Here is a 16,246-nt window from a genome sequence, read left to right on the forward strand (position 1 = left end):
GAAACAAGTCACTGAGTGCAGCCCACACTCAAGGGGTATTTAAACTCCATCTCCTGGAAGGGATAGTACCTAGGTAAATTATTTGATGTTATTCTATAAGATTTTTCTTTCTTTCACTCTTTCATCTTTTATATATGTCATACAGACTTATGGATATTAAGTTTATACTTTGGGTTATAATCTACTACTACATTACTTATTTTGTTGCTCAATTTGTTCTTGCTTAGGCCACTGGGAGCACTTTCAGATTGTTTCCTATATCCCTTTGACATGCCCCTACCCTTTTTATTTTTTTAGGCTGCCTTACTTTCTGGCACCAGAAGATGCTGCAGGCTCATCTGGTATTTTCTTTATCCTGGCTCTAGAATCAGCTATTTTTCCAGGGAGCCCCACTTCCTTTCATCATTGGGGGATGTTGTTTAATTTCCACATTTCCCAAATTTCCTTTTCCTTTTGTTATTGAAATGTAATTTTATTCCATTGTGGTTGAAGGACACACTGTGTCTTTAAATTTATTGAGATTTGTTTTATGGACTACCTAACATTATGGTCTATTCTGGAGAATGCTCCGTGTGCATTTGAGAAGGATATGCTGTTTACTGCTATGGTGGGGTGTACTATAGATGTCTCTTAGGTCTACTTGGTTTACAGTGTTGTTAAATCTTCTTGTTGATCTTCTGTCTAGTTCAGGGGTCCCCAACCCCTGGGCCACAGACTGGTATTGGTCCATGGTTTTTAGTAACTGGGCCGCACAGCAGGAGGTGAGCAGCAGGTGAGCAAGCGAAGGTTCATCTGCCACTCCTCGCCACTCCCCATTGCTTGCATTACTGCCTGAACCCCCCCCCACCATGGAAAAATTGTTTTCCCACGAAACTGGTCACTGCTGGTGAAAAAGGTTGGGGACTACTGGTCTATTTGTCCTAGCCATGATATTTTTTAACATTTTATTGATTGATTGATTGATTTTTGGCTGCATTCGGCCTTTGTTGCTGCACATGGACTTTCTCTAGTTGTGGCAAGCAGGGGCTACTCTTCAGTGTGGTGTGCAGGACTTATTGCAGTCGCTTCTCTTGTTGCAGAGCACAAGCTCTAGGTGCGCGGGCTTCAATAGTTGTGGCTCATGGGCTTAGTTGCACTGTGGCATGTGGGATCTTCCCAGACCAGGGATTGAACCCCTGTCCCCTGCATTGGAAGGTGGATTCTTAACCACTGGACCACCAGGGAAGTCCCTGTAATGCTTTTTTAAACATTTTCTTTTCACCTAGACAGTATTCATGCACACTCTGAATGCTAGTCAGTGCTCTGTTACTGAGTATTTATATTTTCAAAGAACTAAACTGGCATTTATTAATGAGTAGCCTTGTTTTGAGGCAGCAGTCATAAGGAAAAGTTAAGCGGGTTCTTTTATGCTAACAGCTACAGAATAACAGGAATCAACTTTCTGTTGTCTGTAGCCACAGGAGACTGTAAACAAGCTAAGAGTGTTACAGAGGGACAAGTAAGCATTTTTTTCAGGCACACCCAGGGGCAGGTTTAATGACTAAGCTATTTGAACAAGGGAGGTTTATGATTTCCCTACATTTACGTGGCAAATGGAACCAAGATTAGAATTCAGGAGGGTGTCTACTGTGTTCTCAAAAACAAACCCGATGGAACTCCAGGGAAGGTAGTGAGACAGGGAATTGTCAAATGGGATTTTAATTTTTTCTGTACTATTTTATTATTTATAAAAAGATTATATTAATATACTAAATTGGTGATTAAAAACTAACTTTAAAGAGTTAAAAAAGAGAGGTATGAATAGTTGAGAAATCATATGAATTTAGATTTATGAGCTTGTACCCTCTGGGGGTATTTGATTTTTTTTTTTTTTTTGTAAGAGTATCACTGTATTTATTCTCATACAGATAATTTTTCTGTAACTTTCACATTTTCCTCTCAAAGATAGAACAAGACTCCCAAAGCTTAGAACTGGATCACTTGGCCCTTTCTCTTCTTATCTCCTCCGAGTTCAAAATGCTTGCATCTCTTAATGGCCAGCATCCTCTTGGACCTGCAGTTGGGCTCAACACATTCAAGCCTCACATTCAGCCTTCTTTGTGGTTTTAGCCTTCTTCCGGAAAATCGGCTTTGTTTGCCCACCATAGCCACTCTGTTTACGATCGTAGCGCCTCTTTCCCTGGGCATACAGAGAATCTTTGCCCTTCTTATACTGGGTCACTTTGTGAGGCTGATGCTTTCCACGCTTCTTACAGAAAGTCCTTCGGGTTTTAGGTACATTGACCATCTTTGCAGCAGAGGTGTCTTCACGGTGAAAACTGCTGGAAAGCCGACGTCCACGTCCTGGCCTCGCTCGGCTCGCGCCGCCAGGAACTGATTTCTTTTTAAACAGCATATTTTCTTGGCATTATTGAGGGGTCCAAATGGAATGTAAGTGAAACTAGAGAAAGATAATTTAAATTATTTGGATCATTTGAAAAGCACTATGCTGGATAGTTGCTCAGAGCGCTGCCTGATAGCTGCACCTCAGGACCAGCCATTTGACTGGATGCCAAAATTTATGCAAGCCCATTTACTGCGTAAATAAAGGCAAGTTGCACAAACTTTACCTGCCTCAAATTTTCTCTCAGCAATTCCGGGGGTGTGGTGGGGTGGGGGTGGGGTGGGGTGATTAAGCCTGCTTTTTCCTTCTAGAAATGAAACCAAAATTAATTTTAAGGAAAGAGAGGAAAAAAAAGAGAGACATCTTAAAAAATAAATTCTAGACTAGATCCTCAGAGTAGAGGTGTATGGCTCATTCATGAGACTCTTTTCTCTCTCTGGTGCCTCGCATTGGAGTCTGCCTGCCACACAGTTGCTGTTGAACTGAATTTTGGATTTCTGAACCCACAAAAATAAAGAACAAATCATGAACATTGGCTCCAGCAGATCTTTATAGCCTTATCTCCACCCTCTCCTATCCTCTTGCCACATCCATATCCATATTGAATTGCTTGCCCTGGGATTAATCCATGCTCTCTGCCCAAGATGCCTGTTCCCACTTTATGGAACTGCTGGGCATTTTTTTGTATGTGTGTTTTTGGACCCATTTAAATGTCACCTCATCTCTGGAGATCCCTCTGACTGTCTCTTGGGCAGAGTTATTGCTCTCTCCTTGTGTTCATAAGCATTATATCTATATCTTTTTCTTTTATATTTTATAATTTTTATATTGGTCTCCTCACTGGCTGAGAATTCCTTGACAGAGAATTAGTGACTCATTCATCATTTTATCCCCCAAATCTAGCATGTGCCTGGCATTGAGGAAATACACAGTAATTTCTGAAAATTAAATTGTTAATGTGAACCCTACCTTAAGCATAATGGGTCACCATAGAGCACAAACAGGGATATTAATTGATTAAATTAAATGAATAAAAATATTTCCTTTTTCTACCTTTTGACCAAGAATAAAAGTTAATTTTATGAAATACATTTTAGAAAGATATTTTTAATACATTTATGGTGTTAGAAACTTCTTTTTGTACTGATTTTCCAAGTGCAGCATCAGCATTGCTTGGGAACTTGTTAGAAATGTAAATTCTTGGGCCCCACCTCAGACTTACGAAATAAAAAATTCTGGGCATGAAGTCCAGCAAATTGTGTTTTAACAAGTTCCCACAGGTGATTCTGATACATGCTAAAATCTGAGAACCACTGCTCTAGAACAACAAAAAAAATGCTGAAGAAACTTTCACGCTTGGCCAAGAACTTTTTTAAATCAGAAATAAATCTTGTTTAGTTTTTATACATAATACAATTATTTAGTCTTTCTTGTACCAGGATCCTTTGTATTCTTTTTTTTTTTTTAATTTATTTATTTAATTGGCTGTGTTAGGTCTTTTTTTGCTGTGTGTGGGCTTTCTTTTAGTTGCGGTGAGTGGGGGCTGCTCTTCTCTGTGGTGCGCGGGCTCCTCATTGCTGTGGCTTCTCGTGTTGCAGAGCACGGGCTCTAGGCACGTGGGCTTCAGTAGTTGCAGCACATGGGCTCAATAGTTGTGGCTTACAGGTTCTAAAGCGCAGGCTCAATAGTTGTGGCACACAGGCTTAGTTGCTCTGCGGCATGTGGGATCTTCCTGGAGCAGGGATGGAACCCGTGTCCCCTGCACTGACAGGTGGATTCTTAACCCCTGCGCCACCTAGGAAGCCCCCTTTGTATTCTTGAGTCTGCAAATTCCAAGAATTTTTAAACTCTGAGTTTTCATTTCAAAGATGGTCTGAAGTATTTTATCACTTAAGACAAAATTTCTCTTATGCAGTGGTAGTTTACCATTTCATGGAACTAAGATTTAGTTCCTTAAGTAAGAGCTCCTTAAATTCTGGTCATGGAATATATTCTAAGGCATGGTGATTAAGAACATGGACTGTGAAATTAGACTACTTGAGTTCGAGTTTAGGCATTGCCTAAATGTATGACCGTGGGCAAGTTACTTAAAATTTCTGAGCCTCTGTTTATTCATCTGTAAAACGGAAATGGAGATTATAATAAGGATCTGGCTTATGAGACATTCTAAATGTTCTTAGAACCATGTCTGACACATAGTAAGTGCTCAATAAGTTTTTATTACTATTGTTCTTGAAAGTTTGTGCAGGAGGCAGGATTTTGCTGGACTGCAAGTAACAGAATACTGGATTGTATGTGTTTCCTATTGCTGCTGTAACAAATCACAAATTTAATGGGTAACAATAACACAAATTTATTGTTTTATAATTCTGAAGGTCACAGGTCCAAAATAGGTCTCACTGGGCTAAAATCAACATTGACTTGGGACTTCCCAGCCTCCAAATTGTGAGAAAAGAAATGTCTGTTGTTTAAGCCACTCAGTCTATAGTTTGTTATGGCATCCTGAATTGACTAATCCAGATTTGTTCCTTCTAGAGGTTCTAGGGGAGAATTTGTTTCCTTGCCTTGTTCTTTTCTCTTTTTTAAAAATTTATTATTTATTTTTATTTATCTTTTGGCTGTGTTGGGTCCTCATTGCTGTGTGCGGGCTTTCTCTAGTTGCAGAGAGTGGGGGCTACTCTTCATTGCAGTGCACGGCCTTCTCGTTTCGGTGGCTTCTCCTGTTGAGGAGCACGGGCTCTGCGTGTGCGGGCTCAGTAGTTGTGGCTTGTGAGCTATAGAGTGCAGGCTCAGTAGCTGTGGTGTCCAGGCTTAGTTGCTCCACGGCGTGTGGGATCTTCCGCGACCAGGGATTGAACCCGTGTCCCCTGCATTGGCAGGCAGATTCTTAACCACTGAGCCACCAGGGAAGTTCCTCCTTGACTTGTTCAATTTTTTTTTGGCCATGCCCCATGGCATTGGGTCAGGGAATTTCCCTGGCCAGGTGTCAAACCCATATCCCCTGCATTGGGAACTCAGAGTTTTAACCACGGGACCACTAGGGAATTCCCCGCTCAGTCTCCTATTGAAGACCTTTGATTTTATTTCCAGATTTTTTACCATTAGAAGCTGTACTGCAGAGAGCAACCCCCACCCCAGGGTGGGGTAGAGAGGGATGGTTGTTAAACAGGCAAATAACATTGGATATTAGAGTCTTGGAGAATTTTTCCCTTTAAAGAAATGTTTTCATTTGAGAAGCAATGCAGTATTTATAGAAGCCTGATAAAGTACTTAGTTGTAGAATTTTATTTTTCTTTACCAAATTAGAGCAAGAAAACTTCAGAAGACTATTTGAAGAAACATTTCAAAAACATAAAGATATAATTTATGACCACTATAGAAAAGATAGACAGTCTTTCAATATAAATTTTCTCATCCAATTGAACACATAGCTGATGGCTGAGACCAATGGGGCTGTAGTTCAGTGAAGCTAAAAACTTGCTCCTTTTGGCACACCTATGATTTCTGTAAGTGTCAATTATATTAAATTTATGAAAATTATGCCTCATTATCAGAACTTTATTTCTGTTCTCTATTCAATTTTTCTAAAATAATAAAGGCACTCTATAATAAAATTTCAAAATAATTGCATAAACAAACTGCAATGTCAATAATGGTGATGCTACTGAAACTGAAATGTTGGTTGGCAGATGACACCATGTGGAGAAGCTCTGAGTATTTGCCAGTCAATGTATGGAAGTTCAGTTGTGATGCATGTTCAGTATATTACTTAATTCAATAAACAATTATTGTGTGCCAAGCACTGTTCTAAAAACTGAGATTTTAGTAGCAAAGAAAAACAAGAAGAGGTTCTGACTTTATGCTTTTTGCAGTCTGGTTAGAATAATCCAAGAAACACAAATGAAAACTCAAGGCATTTTTAAATCTATCAGATCAGCAATGCAGCAATGGTGGGGCATTCTCATATGCTGTCTAAGCTGATACACTCTTTCTGAAGATAAATTTAACTGTATGTGTAAGTTAAAATGACTCTATACTCTTTAACCTAGGGATTTGATTTTGGGGAATCTGTTATAATTAAAGAATCAGAAATGCAGACCAAGATTTAAAGTCAACATATTTGATCACTACATTATCTTTACAAGTGAAAAATTAGAAATAAATATTCACCAAAGGGGAAATGGTTAACTTATAGCATATCCACGAGCCTATTATAAATCTATTAAAATTATGTTTTTGAAGCATTTATACTCATGCTATACTGTTAAAGGGGTAAAAATTATGATTAAAAACTATATCTGAAGTATTAATAATGTTATTACTTGGAGGTCAAAAGGTACAAACTTACTGAAGTTATTGAAGGGGGTCAAAAGGTACAAACTTCCAGCTATAAAATAAATAAGTCCTGGGAATGTCACGTACAGCATGGTGACTATAGTTAATAATAATGTATTGAAAAAAAAAAATAATGTATTGCATATTTGAAAGCTGCTAAGAGAGTAGATCTTCAAAGTTTCATCACACACACACAAAACCTTTTTTTGTAACCATGTATGGTGATGGATTAACTACCACAGACCTACTGTGGTAGATCACTTCCACTATATACAAATATCAGATCATTATGTTGCACACCTGAAAGTAATGTCAATTACATCTAAAAAAAAAGACAGAAAAAAGTAGGCATTTGGCAAGAAAGTTAAGCAAAACACTTGTATAATAAATTAAACAAAAAAGAAAAGAAAAAGAAACAAACCTGTAGGCCTGGGAGCTGCCTGGTGGGCTGGTGCCAGGTGTGGCAGCCAGCGAGGTGTCCCACTGTTATTTATCTTAATCTCCTTGAGAACAAGAAATACATGTTAGGATGGGATAATTTCTTTTAGATTTAAACAAAGCACCCCCTAATTTGCTGAATTTTTTTAAAGTTCTATAACTTTGGGAGGGAGGAATCCCTCCATGCCTATGACAAAACCCATGTTTTCTAGTAAAGCAAAGGAAACACCTAGAATGTTAACAGAATTTATCTCTAGGGCATGAAAATACAGGCGATCCTCTACCCTCCCCCCACCCTCTGCCCCGCCTTTCTATGTTTTATAGGTTTTCAGTTAAGAGAGTGTTACTCTTATAATGAAAAGATTTATTTTAGCAAGTCTATATCATGAGCCAAAAAAAGTCTCCATCTGTAGATTTATAAAATAATACAAAATTAAAGCATGAGGCTCCTTTGACTATGTTAAGTCCAAAAAAAAAAAGTTATTGCTGATTTACATGGTTATGAGTAACATTTTGATTTTCCATGTTTTTTTATAATGGGCATATTTTTTATAATTAGAAAAAACTGCATTATTTTAGAAGGGCAGTAATATTCATTGGGAAACTATAAGCAACATATATGTCCCTTGGAAGTTTCATGCATTTCATAAAAAACATAGCCTAGGGGCTTCCTAGGTGGCGCAGTGGTTGAGAATCCTCCTGCCATTGCAGGGACACAGGTTTGATCCCTGCTCTGGGAAGATCCCACATGCCGTGGAGCAACTAAGCCCGTGCGCCACAACTATTGAGCCTGCACTTTGGAGCCTGTGAGCCACAACTATTGAGCCCATGTGCTGCAACTACTGAAGCCCATGCACCTAGAGCCTGTGCTCCGCAACAAGAGAAGCCACGGCAGTGAGGAGCCTGTGCACCACAACAAAGAGTAGCCCCCACTCACTGCAACTAAAAAGAAAGCCTACACACAGCAAAAAAGACCCAACACAGCCAATAAAATAAATAAATAAATAAATTTATTAAAAACAAAAAAAGAAAACACAGCCTAAGCTAGTTTTGGCTACTCTAAGAATATGATTATGTTGTTATGTATATGTACACTATGAAAATAAAATATGCTATTAATCCAGAATTTTAAAACAAATTTGATTTAGAGGCTTAAAATAAAGCAGAGGATCACTTATCTTCAAATGTAGGTATGTTAGAGTAATTGCTTAACTTTGTACCTGGGAAATGCTAGTTGCTTCTGTACATCAAGTAAAACATTAACTTTTTGATTTTTTGTAGCAACAAGAAGGAAAGCAGGCTACCAGCAATTTTGAGAGCTTGCAGAAACAGCTTGCAAGGAAAATGAAGCTCCCTATTTTCATAGCAGACGCATTCACAGCAAAAGCATTTTGTGGGAATCCTGCTGCTGTTTGCCTCCTAGAAAATGTAAGTAGTATTCTGTTTTAAAGTGCAGTGCCTGAAATCCTAGATTCCTGTAGAACCAAGTATTTCTTAAAAAAAAAAAAAGACCCATCTGTTTGTGTACCTCTCTGGTTTGTGTTCTTTGTCAAATGATATCAGCAATGTTCACGTCTGCAAGTTGATTTTGACTAAATTATATGATGAGACTGCTTATACCTAGTTGCTTAGGTCTAGAGAAATGAAGATTCACATAAAGAACTAAAGCCAATTTAAAAAGGAAAGGAGGGGCGGGGGGACGGAACTTTCCTCGCAGTCCAGTGGTTGACTCCACTTCCACTGCAGGGGGCATGGGTTCTATCCGCCCCCCCCCCCAAAAAAAACGAAAGAACTCAAGCTCCTTGTAGCCTCTGTAACCTCTGGGTTTTCGTTTAGTTAGCACCAAATGCAGAGGAGAATGAAATTAGATGAGTTTTATGTCACTGGACATGGCTGATAGTACATTTAGCATAAAAGATTCTAGCTGGATATTTTTAACCTTACCTATAGTTCAGACAATTTGAAATTCTTTTCAGGACCAAGAAGATGAAACATTTTACAAGGAATTAAGTAATTTAGTAGAAAGATAGAAGGAATTAAGCTCTAACATAGGGAGAACTCAGTTTACTGAAAGTCTCATTTTAAAAATGTCTCTTTGGTTAGATAAGTATTAATAGAATAGTTAAATATTTAACTATTTTGACCTTAACTACTTTGTGTTGTTATCTGGGTATTAGGAAACAAGCCAAGGTACCCTTCCACTCAGAGCAGTTAGTACAAGAGTAGATTTTCTGAGAATTACTTTAGGAACACAGTAAGCAATCGATGAGCTTAAGTCTTATTAAGTTGGCCCCTTCAAGTGCAGTGAACGTCAAGCTGGCGGCAGATTAAAAGCACTTGAGGTGCTTTAAAAATTCCTATGCCCAACCAATCACCGTAGAATCTCTGGGGGTGAGACCCAAGCAGCACGGGTCTTTAAAGCTTCCCAGGTGATTCTGTGTAAATCAAGATGGAGAATGGCTTAGGTTTTACTGAGACAGGTGAATATTGTTGAGTCTTTGGTATACTTATTTTCTCCCTGCAATGGAGCAGCAAAATCATGATCAAGGGTCCTCATCTTACCTTAATGATGCATTCATTATGCAATCTTGGCATTTTCCAACCACAAAGTGCAGACAGTAATAAAGTTAATAGGCTTTATCAAGTTATATAAGAGCTTTGGAGTATTAGTGAGAGAATAACTAATAAAATAACTAACAGAGAGAATTCTAAAATGTGAACTTTCTTTAGGAACAATATGGCAAACATAGCTTGGAATTGACTATCATGTATCTGTTGGTCAAGAGTCTTAGTATATTTGCCCCATGTCGCCAGGTAATATTCTTGAAGAGTTTTGAAAAAAGTTTTGAGTGATTTATGTACTCAGTTTTCACCAGATGACAAGAATCAGTATTATTCCTAAATTTATTCCTTTTTTACCTCTGGTACATTCACTAAACTCCAGACTGAGGATCTCTCTCTCTCTGTCTCTCTCTCTCCCCTCTCTATCTATCTCTCCATTAAAATATATTTTACATGTTATTTATATATTTGGAAAAACTAGGAAATAAAAATTTAAACAAAAAACTTAGCAGAGTTCTAAGCAATATGCTTCAATACAAAAGGAAGAAGGAAAAAGAAGTCTGTGATCCATCTGGGGACACTCTCTGAAGCATCTCTCGATTCACTTCTGTGCCTTAGACCTATGAGACCGGGCTAATTAGATGGCCTGTTAGGGACAACTGAATAGATATCTAAAGACTAGTTTGCTAGTTTTCTACTCTGTGAACACGAGAATCTTGCTCTCCTGGAGGCTAATTTAGCACTTTCCCCAATGTGTAATCAATAAAAATTTAAATGGAAGTCTAAACTGTTGTTTCCACCCTTGGATTCTTTTACACATGGCTGGAGACAGTGGACACCTGAACACCTAGAGAGAATACAGGTGAACTCAGGAAAATATCAGAGACAGATAAACGCTAAACCTTATGATTCTGACCACAGCTCAGTAGGTGTTCTGCCTGTCATTACGTATTCTACAAATATTTGTCGACATCTAATATGAGCCAGGCTCCAGGGTAGGGGCAGGAGGTACAGAGATCAGTAAGTTTGCCTGTCCTTGAGGTGCTCAGAGTCTAGCAGGGGAAATATACCTGTAAACCTGATCATTATCCCATAGTTACCACGGAGGCTAAAAGACCAGGTACCAGGTACCATGGAGACTCATGCCAGGTCCCATGGGGACTCAGAGCATGAAACAACATTGGATTTTTATGGGGGAGAAAATATTTCAGATTCTAAGTGCAGGACTTCAAAGGAATATTCTTTTTCATTTTGCTTTGTTTAAAATTATTTAAAATTTGACTGAGATGAGACTAACCACAGGAAAACTTGGTTGACAAACTAAAGATGAGGTAATTGTACTTTGAGCTTTTTGTATACTTGATAACAGACTGCTGGAAGAAAAGGAAAAAATTCTGGGTAACAACATTCCCAGAGCTTTCGAATATTCTAAAGTTTCGTTTTGTTTTCCTTTCTAGACAAGTCCGTTTTTTAAATTTGCACGAGGAATTTATAACACTGTACAGTAGGTGGAAACAAAAACAGATCAAGGGCTAAATGGAACATGAAACAGATATTTGAAAAGAATATTTAAAATAAAAAAAGTTGACGGTTTTCTCAAATGCCTGACAATTTTACAATAAAGACCATGTAGAGACATGGAAGATGTACAGAAACAATATTTTGAAAAGTGAAATAGTTACATTACAATGACAGCTGTGTACAAAACTATAGGAACTCCTGACCAACTATTGGAATAGGTCAAAGGGCTGTGCTAGTGAAAAGGGGTGGTACTTAGTTTATTTTTCTGTAAACCAGTTTTACTATTTAGTGAAAATAATGTATCAACAGAGGCAAGGAACCTGTATTTATTCTCCTTCATATTCTAACAAAGCCTTAAGGCTTTTTGTTTTTGTTGTTATTATTTTGTGTGTGTGTGTATGTACGTGTACGTATGTGTGTGTGTTTTTAGGGCAGGGCTTCTCGATAGTGGTGTTATTGACATTTTGGACTGGAAAGTTCTTTATTGTGTGAGGCTGTCATGTGCATTGTAAAATGTTGTGCAGATCCTGAGCTTTGACCCACTGGGTGACAGTAGTCTCCCCTCCTCCCACAATCATGGCTATCAAAAATCACCCCCAGCTGAGAACCATTGTTTCAGAAGATAGCTTCTCTAAAGAGGGGTTCATTCTGGAGTTTTCCTGTTTAAATTATCCATAAAAACAACTTTGTTGTGTGCCCAGTGTATCTACTTATTCCAATTCAACTGGCCTTTACTGGCTGTCTACCATGAGCTGGACACTGTGCTAGGATCAAATGTAGTATTCATTTATTCTTTTAAACACTACTAATCATTTCCAGTACAGCAAGAAAGATTGGCTTCATGCTTTTAAAGAGGAATGCTTAATTTTACTTCTTAAAATGCTTGCTATTCTCGTTCTCCTGGTTAACTTTAGGGACGACCAAAAGCCCCTTTTACAGCTTGGTGGGTTATGTGTTTAAAGAAAAACAGGTGTATAGCAATGCTGTGTTCAATCCATGCTTTAACTCATGTGCAGTGGCCATTTCCAAACTTGGTGCCCATCACTGGCTCAGTGTGACCACACTGGGTCAGAGGCTCCTGGGGTTTCTAGAAGGTTACAACCTCATATCTCATTTTTATGTCCAGAAAAAGGATGCAGAGTGCAGAGAAGATTCTTCTAGGACATTGAAGGGTTTTCCTTTGCCCGAGTACTTGAGGGAAGAGCGCAATGGAAAGCAAAAGGAAATGTTAATGTGGGAATTTCTGTTTCCCAAGTATCCTCACTGGCTTCTAGAACATAACTCTCAGCTTTGGGGGCAGTGTCTACAGGCAAGTTCAGCCAGATACATACTGTGCTAATTGCTTTTCATGTTATTTCATTTTACCATCACACCCACTCTATGAGTAGGTCTTATTATTATCCCCATTTTACAGATGAGAAAACAGAGGCAGAGGAATGTTAAGTGGCTGACTTCAGAATCCCACCCTAGGCCTGCCTGACTGCAGGGCCCATGCTTTTAACCCACTGTACTCACTACTAGACTAGACATCCTCCCCTTTTATGTGCTCCCACTGCACCTCTTCCCAGTTGGTAACATGCATCACTCTTTCGTTGTAATTCATTCTGCCTGTCTTCCTCACCACTGTACATTCTATGAGATCTTAATCTATTCTGACTTGTTCCAACACACAAGGCCTAGCACGTGGGAGGCACTAAATAGATATCTGTTGAGTGAAAGTGAAAATATTGTAATCAGTTATATTATGGCAAAATCTCCTTCTAAGAGTTCTAGTTAGCCAACAATTATTCATCTTTTGTTCTCATTGGTAGGGTGGAGTGGGCAGGGTATCCAAAGCAAGTATGTGCTTTGGATTCCATGATAGAGCTGGAGAGACCAGGCATCCATGAGATCTATTAGGAATAACTGAAGATGGCCTGCAGCTTGAGTGCTGCATTGTGTGGACATAACTTTACAATAAGAAATCTAAGTGCCTCAGAAGGAATCTCCCATTTCTTCCTGGATGATTTAGAACTTTCTACATCCAAATGCTTTTCATTTGCTGGAAGGAAAGCAGAGGGACAAATGAACAGACAGCAGGACTGTCCTGTTTAGGCTGTCATATTTCTAAACTGCCACAAGGTGGGAGTATTTTAAAACATTTTCTGATCATTAATCTTTTTCAGGCCATATGGTGATGGAACCTCAGTGTCGCAGGGCAGTACACTGGAACTCAGAAAAATAAATATGGCTCTGTTTTTGCTGCTGGAAACTTGACTCATGTGAGGTTGGCAAAGGGAAATGGATATTAAAGCAAGAGAATAAATAGTTATCGGTTTGGTTTGAAACCATTATGAGTTACATTTGAAAAGAAGACTTGTAGTGTAAGATGGAAACATTATTGGAATCAAAATTCAGTATTTTGAATGAATATAGTCTCATTCTTTTTCCCTAAAGTTCTCCAAGTTGAAGCAATATTAATGTTCTCATGATTCACCATTATTTTGGTCTTTGGTTCCAGTAGAAATTCAGCTGCCTGTGGTGCATATTGAGGGCTGCTACTTTCAAATTTTCTACATTGTCTCTGGCTCCTCAGGCAAATAGCAGGTGCATTTTCAGTGTCCTGGGACAGAAATTGCACTTCCCAAAATTCAAAGTGCAATTGGTGAAATATACCAAAGCAGAAAAGATTAAAGAGCTGATGGTCAGTGAAGTGTGTGTTTTAGCTGATTTGCAAAAAAGCCTGTTTGCAAAGGAATCTGTTACCAATAGATGGTGAGCTTGGCTACAATGTGAAATGCTTTAACGCTTTTAGAGACTCTGGTCCTAAAGATCGTGAGAAGCAATAGGCAAAGAAAGGAAAGACAAGGACAGGGAGTTTGGCCAGATCAGATGTGGGAGGACTGATAGGCACTGCAGGTTCCTGCAGCCAAGGAGGTAGATCCAGGCTTTTCTTCATCAACCCTTCAATCACCTTTGAGGCCTGTGCAGACTCGGCACAAGGGAATCAAATAGCTCCACGGTATAAAGGTAACATACTTCAGTATAATAAAGGCTATGTATTATAAGCCCCCCCCAAATAAAATAAATAAATAAAACAATCAGATTTCTGGAAAATAAACAAATAGCTCCACGTTTCTCTCAGTCGTTATATGCACGGGCAGGTGGGCCAGTTTCCATGGAGAGCATTCAGTAGGCCATGGGAAGCACTTGAGTTCACTTCTGAACATTGTTGCCTTGTTGGCCCCAGCAGCACCCACCCCCCTCCTCTACTCAGGTGGGACTTCTCACTCCCCAGGCCCACAGGTGCCCACAGGTGTGACACATGCTCATTCCACTTCATTCCTACCATCCTAATTCTCCTTACCTTAGCTTACAGAATCCTAGAGTGTCAAAGATTTAACAGAAGGAAAAAGAAGTGAGGTCAAGTGACTTGCCCAGGAAGCGTCCCCGACACAAAGCTTTTTGCCCACATTTTCCTGTCCAGCTCACCAAAATCTGCCCTTTCTCTAGGTCCACCTGAAGTCCTCACCTTTCAGGTCCTAGAGTACTTAATGTCAAAATCCATGTATCTCAGTTACATACTCTCTGGTGTTGCCCACTGCTGCTTTCTGTGTCTGTCTTGACTCCTCAACAGAGAGGCTAAGGCCTTTGAACACAGGACCATACCTTATACAGCAGGGCTTTCCAAACTTGAATGTGCACACACATCACCTGGTTTCTGGTTCAGATGGAGATTCTGATTCAGAAGGTCTGGGGTGGGGCCTAAGACTGTGCATTTCTAACACATTCCCTGGGGAGTGGTGCTGATGTTGCTGGCCCAGCATGGGAGTTGTTAATTGATTGCTGCTTTCCCTCACAAACGTGGCAGGAGTCCATTTTATTTGATAGACATTGGTTTTCTTGCCTGCAGCCTGTTAAAGGGATAATAATAGTTTCTTTGTTATGGGGAGGCAGTGCAGTGTGGCAGTTTAAAGCACTGGTTTCGAGCTGCTCAAAATAAAAAGGTAACATTTATCAAGTACTTACAATGCATCCGGCACTGTGATGAGCACTTTATATGCATTATTGGATTAAAATCTTTTGAAAGATAAATGTTAAGAAGAAAAACAAAGCAAAAACCCCATTGTGTTATGTTTGGGTTTTCAGAAAATAAGTATCAATTTCTTATTTATTTATTTATTTATTTGGCTGCTCTGTGTCTTAGCCACTGGACCACCAGGGAGGTTCCCAAGTATCAATTTCTTAAGTGATTTCTCTTTCTGTAGGACTACAGAGCTTCTACAGATTGTTTTTAAAATTTTGTTTACTTTATTTATTTATTTATTTATTTTGGCTGTATTGAGTCTTCATTGCTGCATGCGGGCTTTCTCTAGTTGCAGTGAGCGGAGGCTACTCTTCGTTGTGGTGCGTGGGCTTCTCACTGCAGTGGCTTCTCTTGTTGCAGAGCATGGGCTCTGGGTTCATGGGCTTCAGTGGTTGTGGCACTCAGGCTCAGTAGTTGTGGCTCAAAGGCTCTAGAGAGCCGAGCTCAGTAGTTGTGGTGCATGGGCTTAATTGCTCTGAGGCATGTGGGGGACCAGGGCTTAAACCCATGTTCCCTGCATTGGCAGGTGGCTTCTTAACCTTTGTGCCACCAGGGAAGTCCATTTCTACAGATTTTTAAGGACAAGTGCTTCTTTAAATAAAGCTTAGTAAGTCTCCTGTTAGGATTTTTACATAAGCTGGTCAGGGTTTTTTTTTTGTTGTTGTTGTCTTAAGTATTTATTTATTTAGGTTGCACCAGGTCTTAGTTGCAGCACACAGAATCTTCATTGCGAGTGCAGACTCTTAAGTTGTGGCATGCATGTGGGATCTATTCCCCAACCAGGGGTTGTACCTGGGGCCCCTGCATTGGGAGAGTGGAGTCTTACCCACTGGACCACCAAGGAAGTCCCTCAGCTGATAGTTTAAAAATCAGGACTGATTTTTCACGATAACGGCTGTTTTATGCCTTATATGCCTTTTTTTTCCGTATAGAAACTTTAA

The 16,246-nt window shown here is 39.4% G+C and overlaps 1 protein-coding gene and 1 pseudogene across 22 annotated transcripts in view; one reads left to right on the forward strand and one right to left on the reverse strand.

Moving 5' to 3' along the window:
• The window catches only part of RUFY2 (RUN and FYVE domain containing 2), a 92,304-nt gene that overhangs the window by 64,014 nt on the left and 12,044 nt on the right, over positions 1 to 16,246 (forward strand). For 21 of the 22 annotated variants that reach the window (XM_057736534.1, XM_057736537.1, XM_057736535.1 and 18 more), the window contains one exon: positions 8,438 to 8,584. In XM_057736534.1, the coding sequence (XP_057592517.1) occupies positions 8,438 to 8,584 (147 nt within the window). Of the gene's footprint in view, positions 1 to 8,437; positions 8,585 to 16,246 lie in introns of those variants that run through there. The other variant, XR_009053941.1, reaches the window with a different exon arrangement.
• Positions 1,897 to 2,348, reverse strand: LOC130854001 (60S ribosomal protein L36a-like; annotated as a pseudogene).

Source organism: Hippopotamus amphibius, chromosome 5 (assembly GCF_030028045.1).
Source record: "Hippopotamus amphibius kiboko isolate mHipAmp2 chromosome 5, mHipAmp2.hap2, whole genome shotgun sequence".
Taxonomy (NCBI): domain Eukaryota; kingdom Metazoa; phylum Chordata; class Mammalia; order Artiodactyla; family Hippopotamidae; genus Hippopotamus; species Hippopotamus amphibius.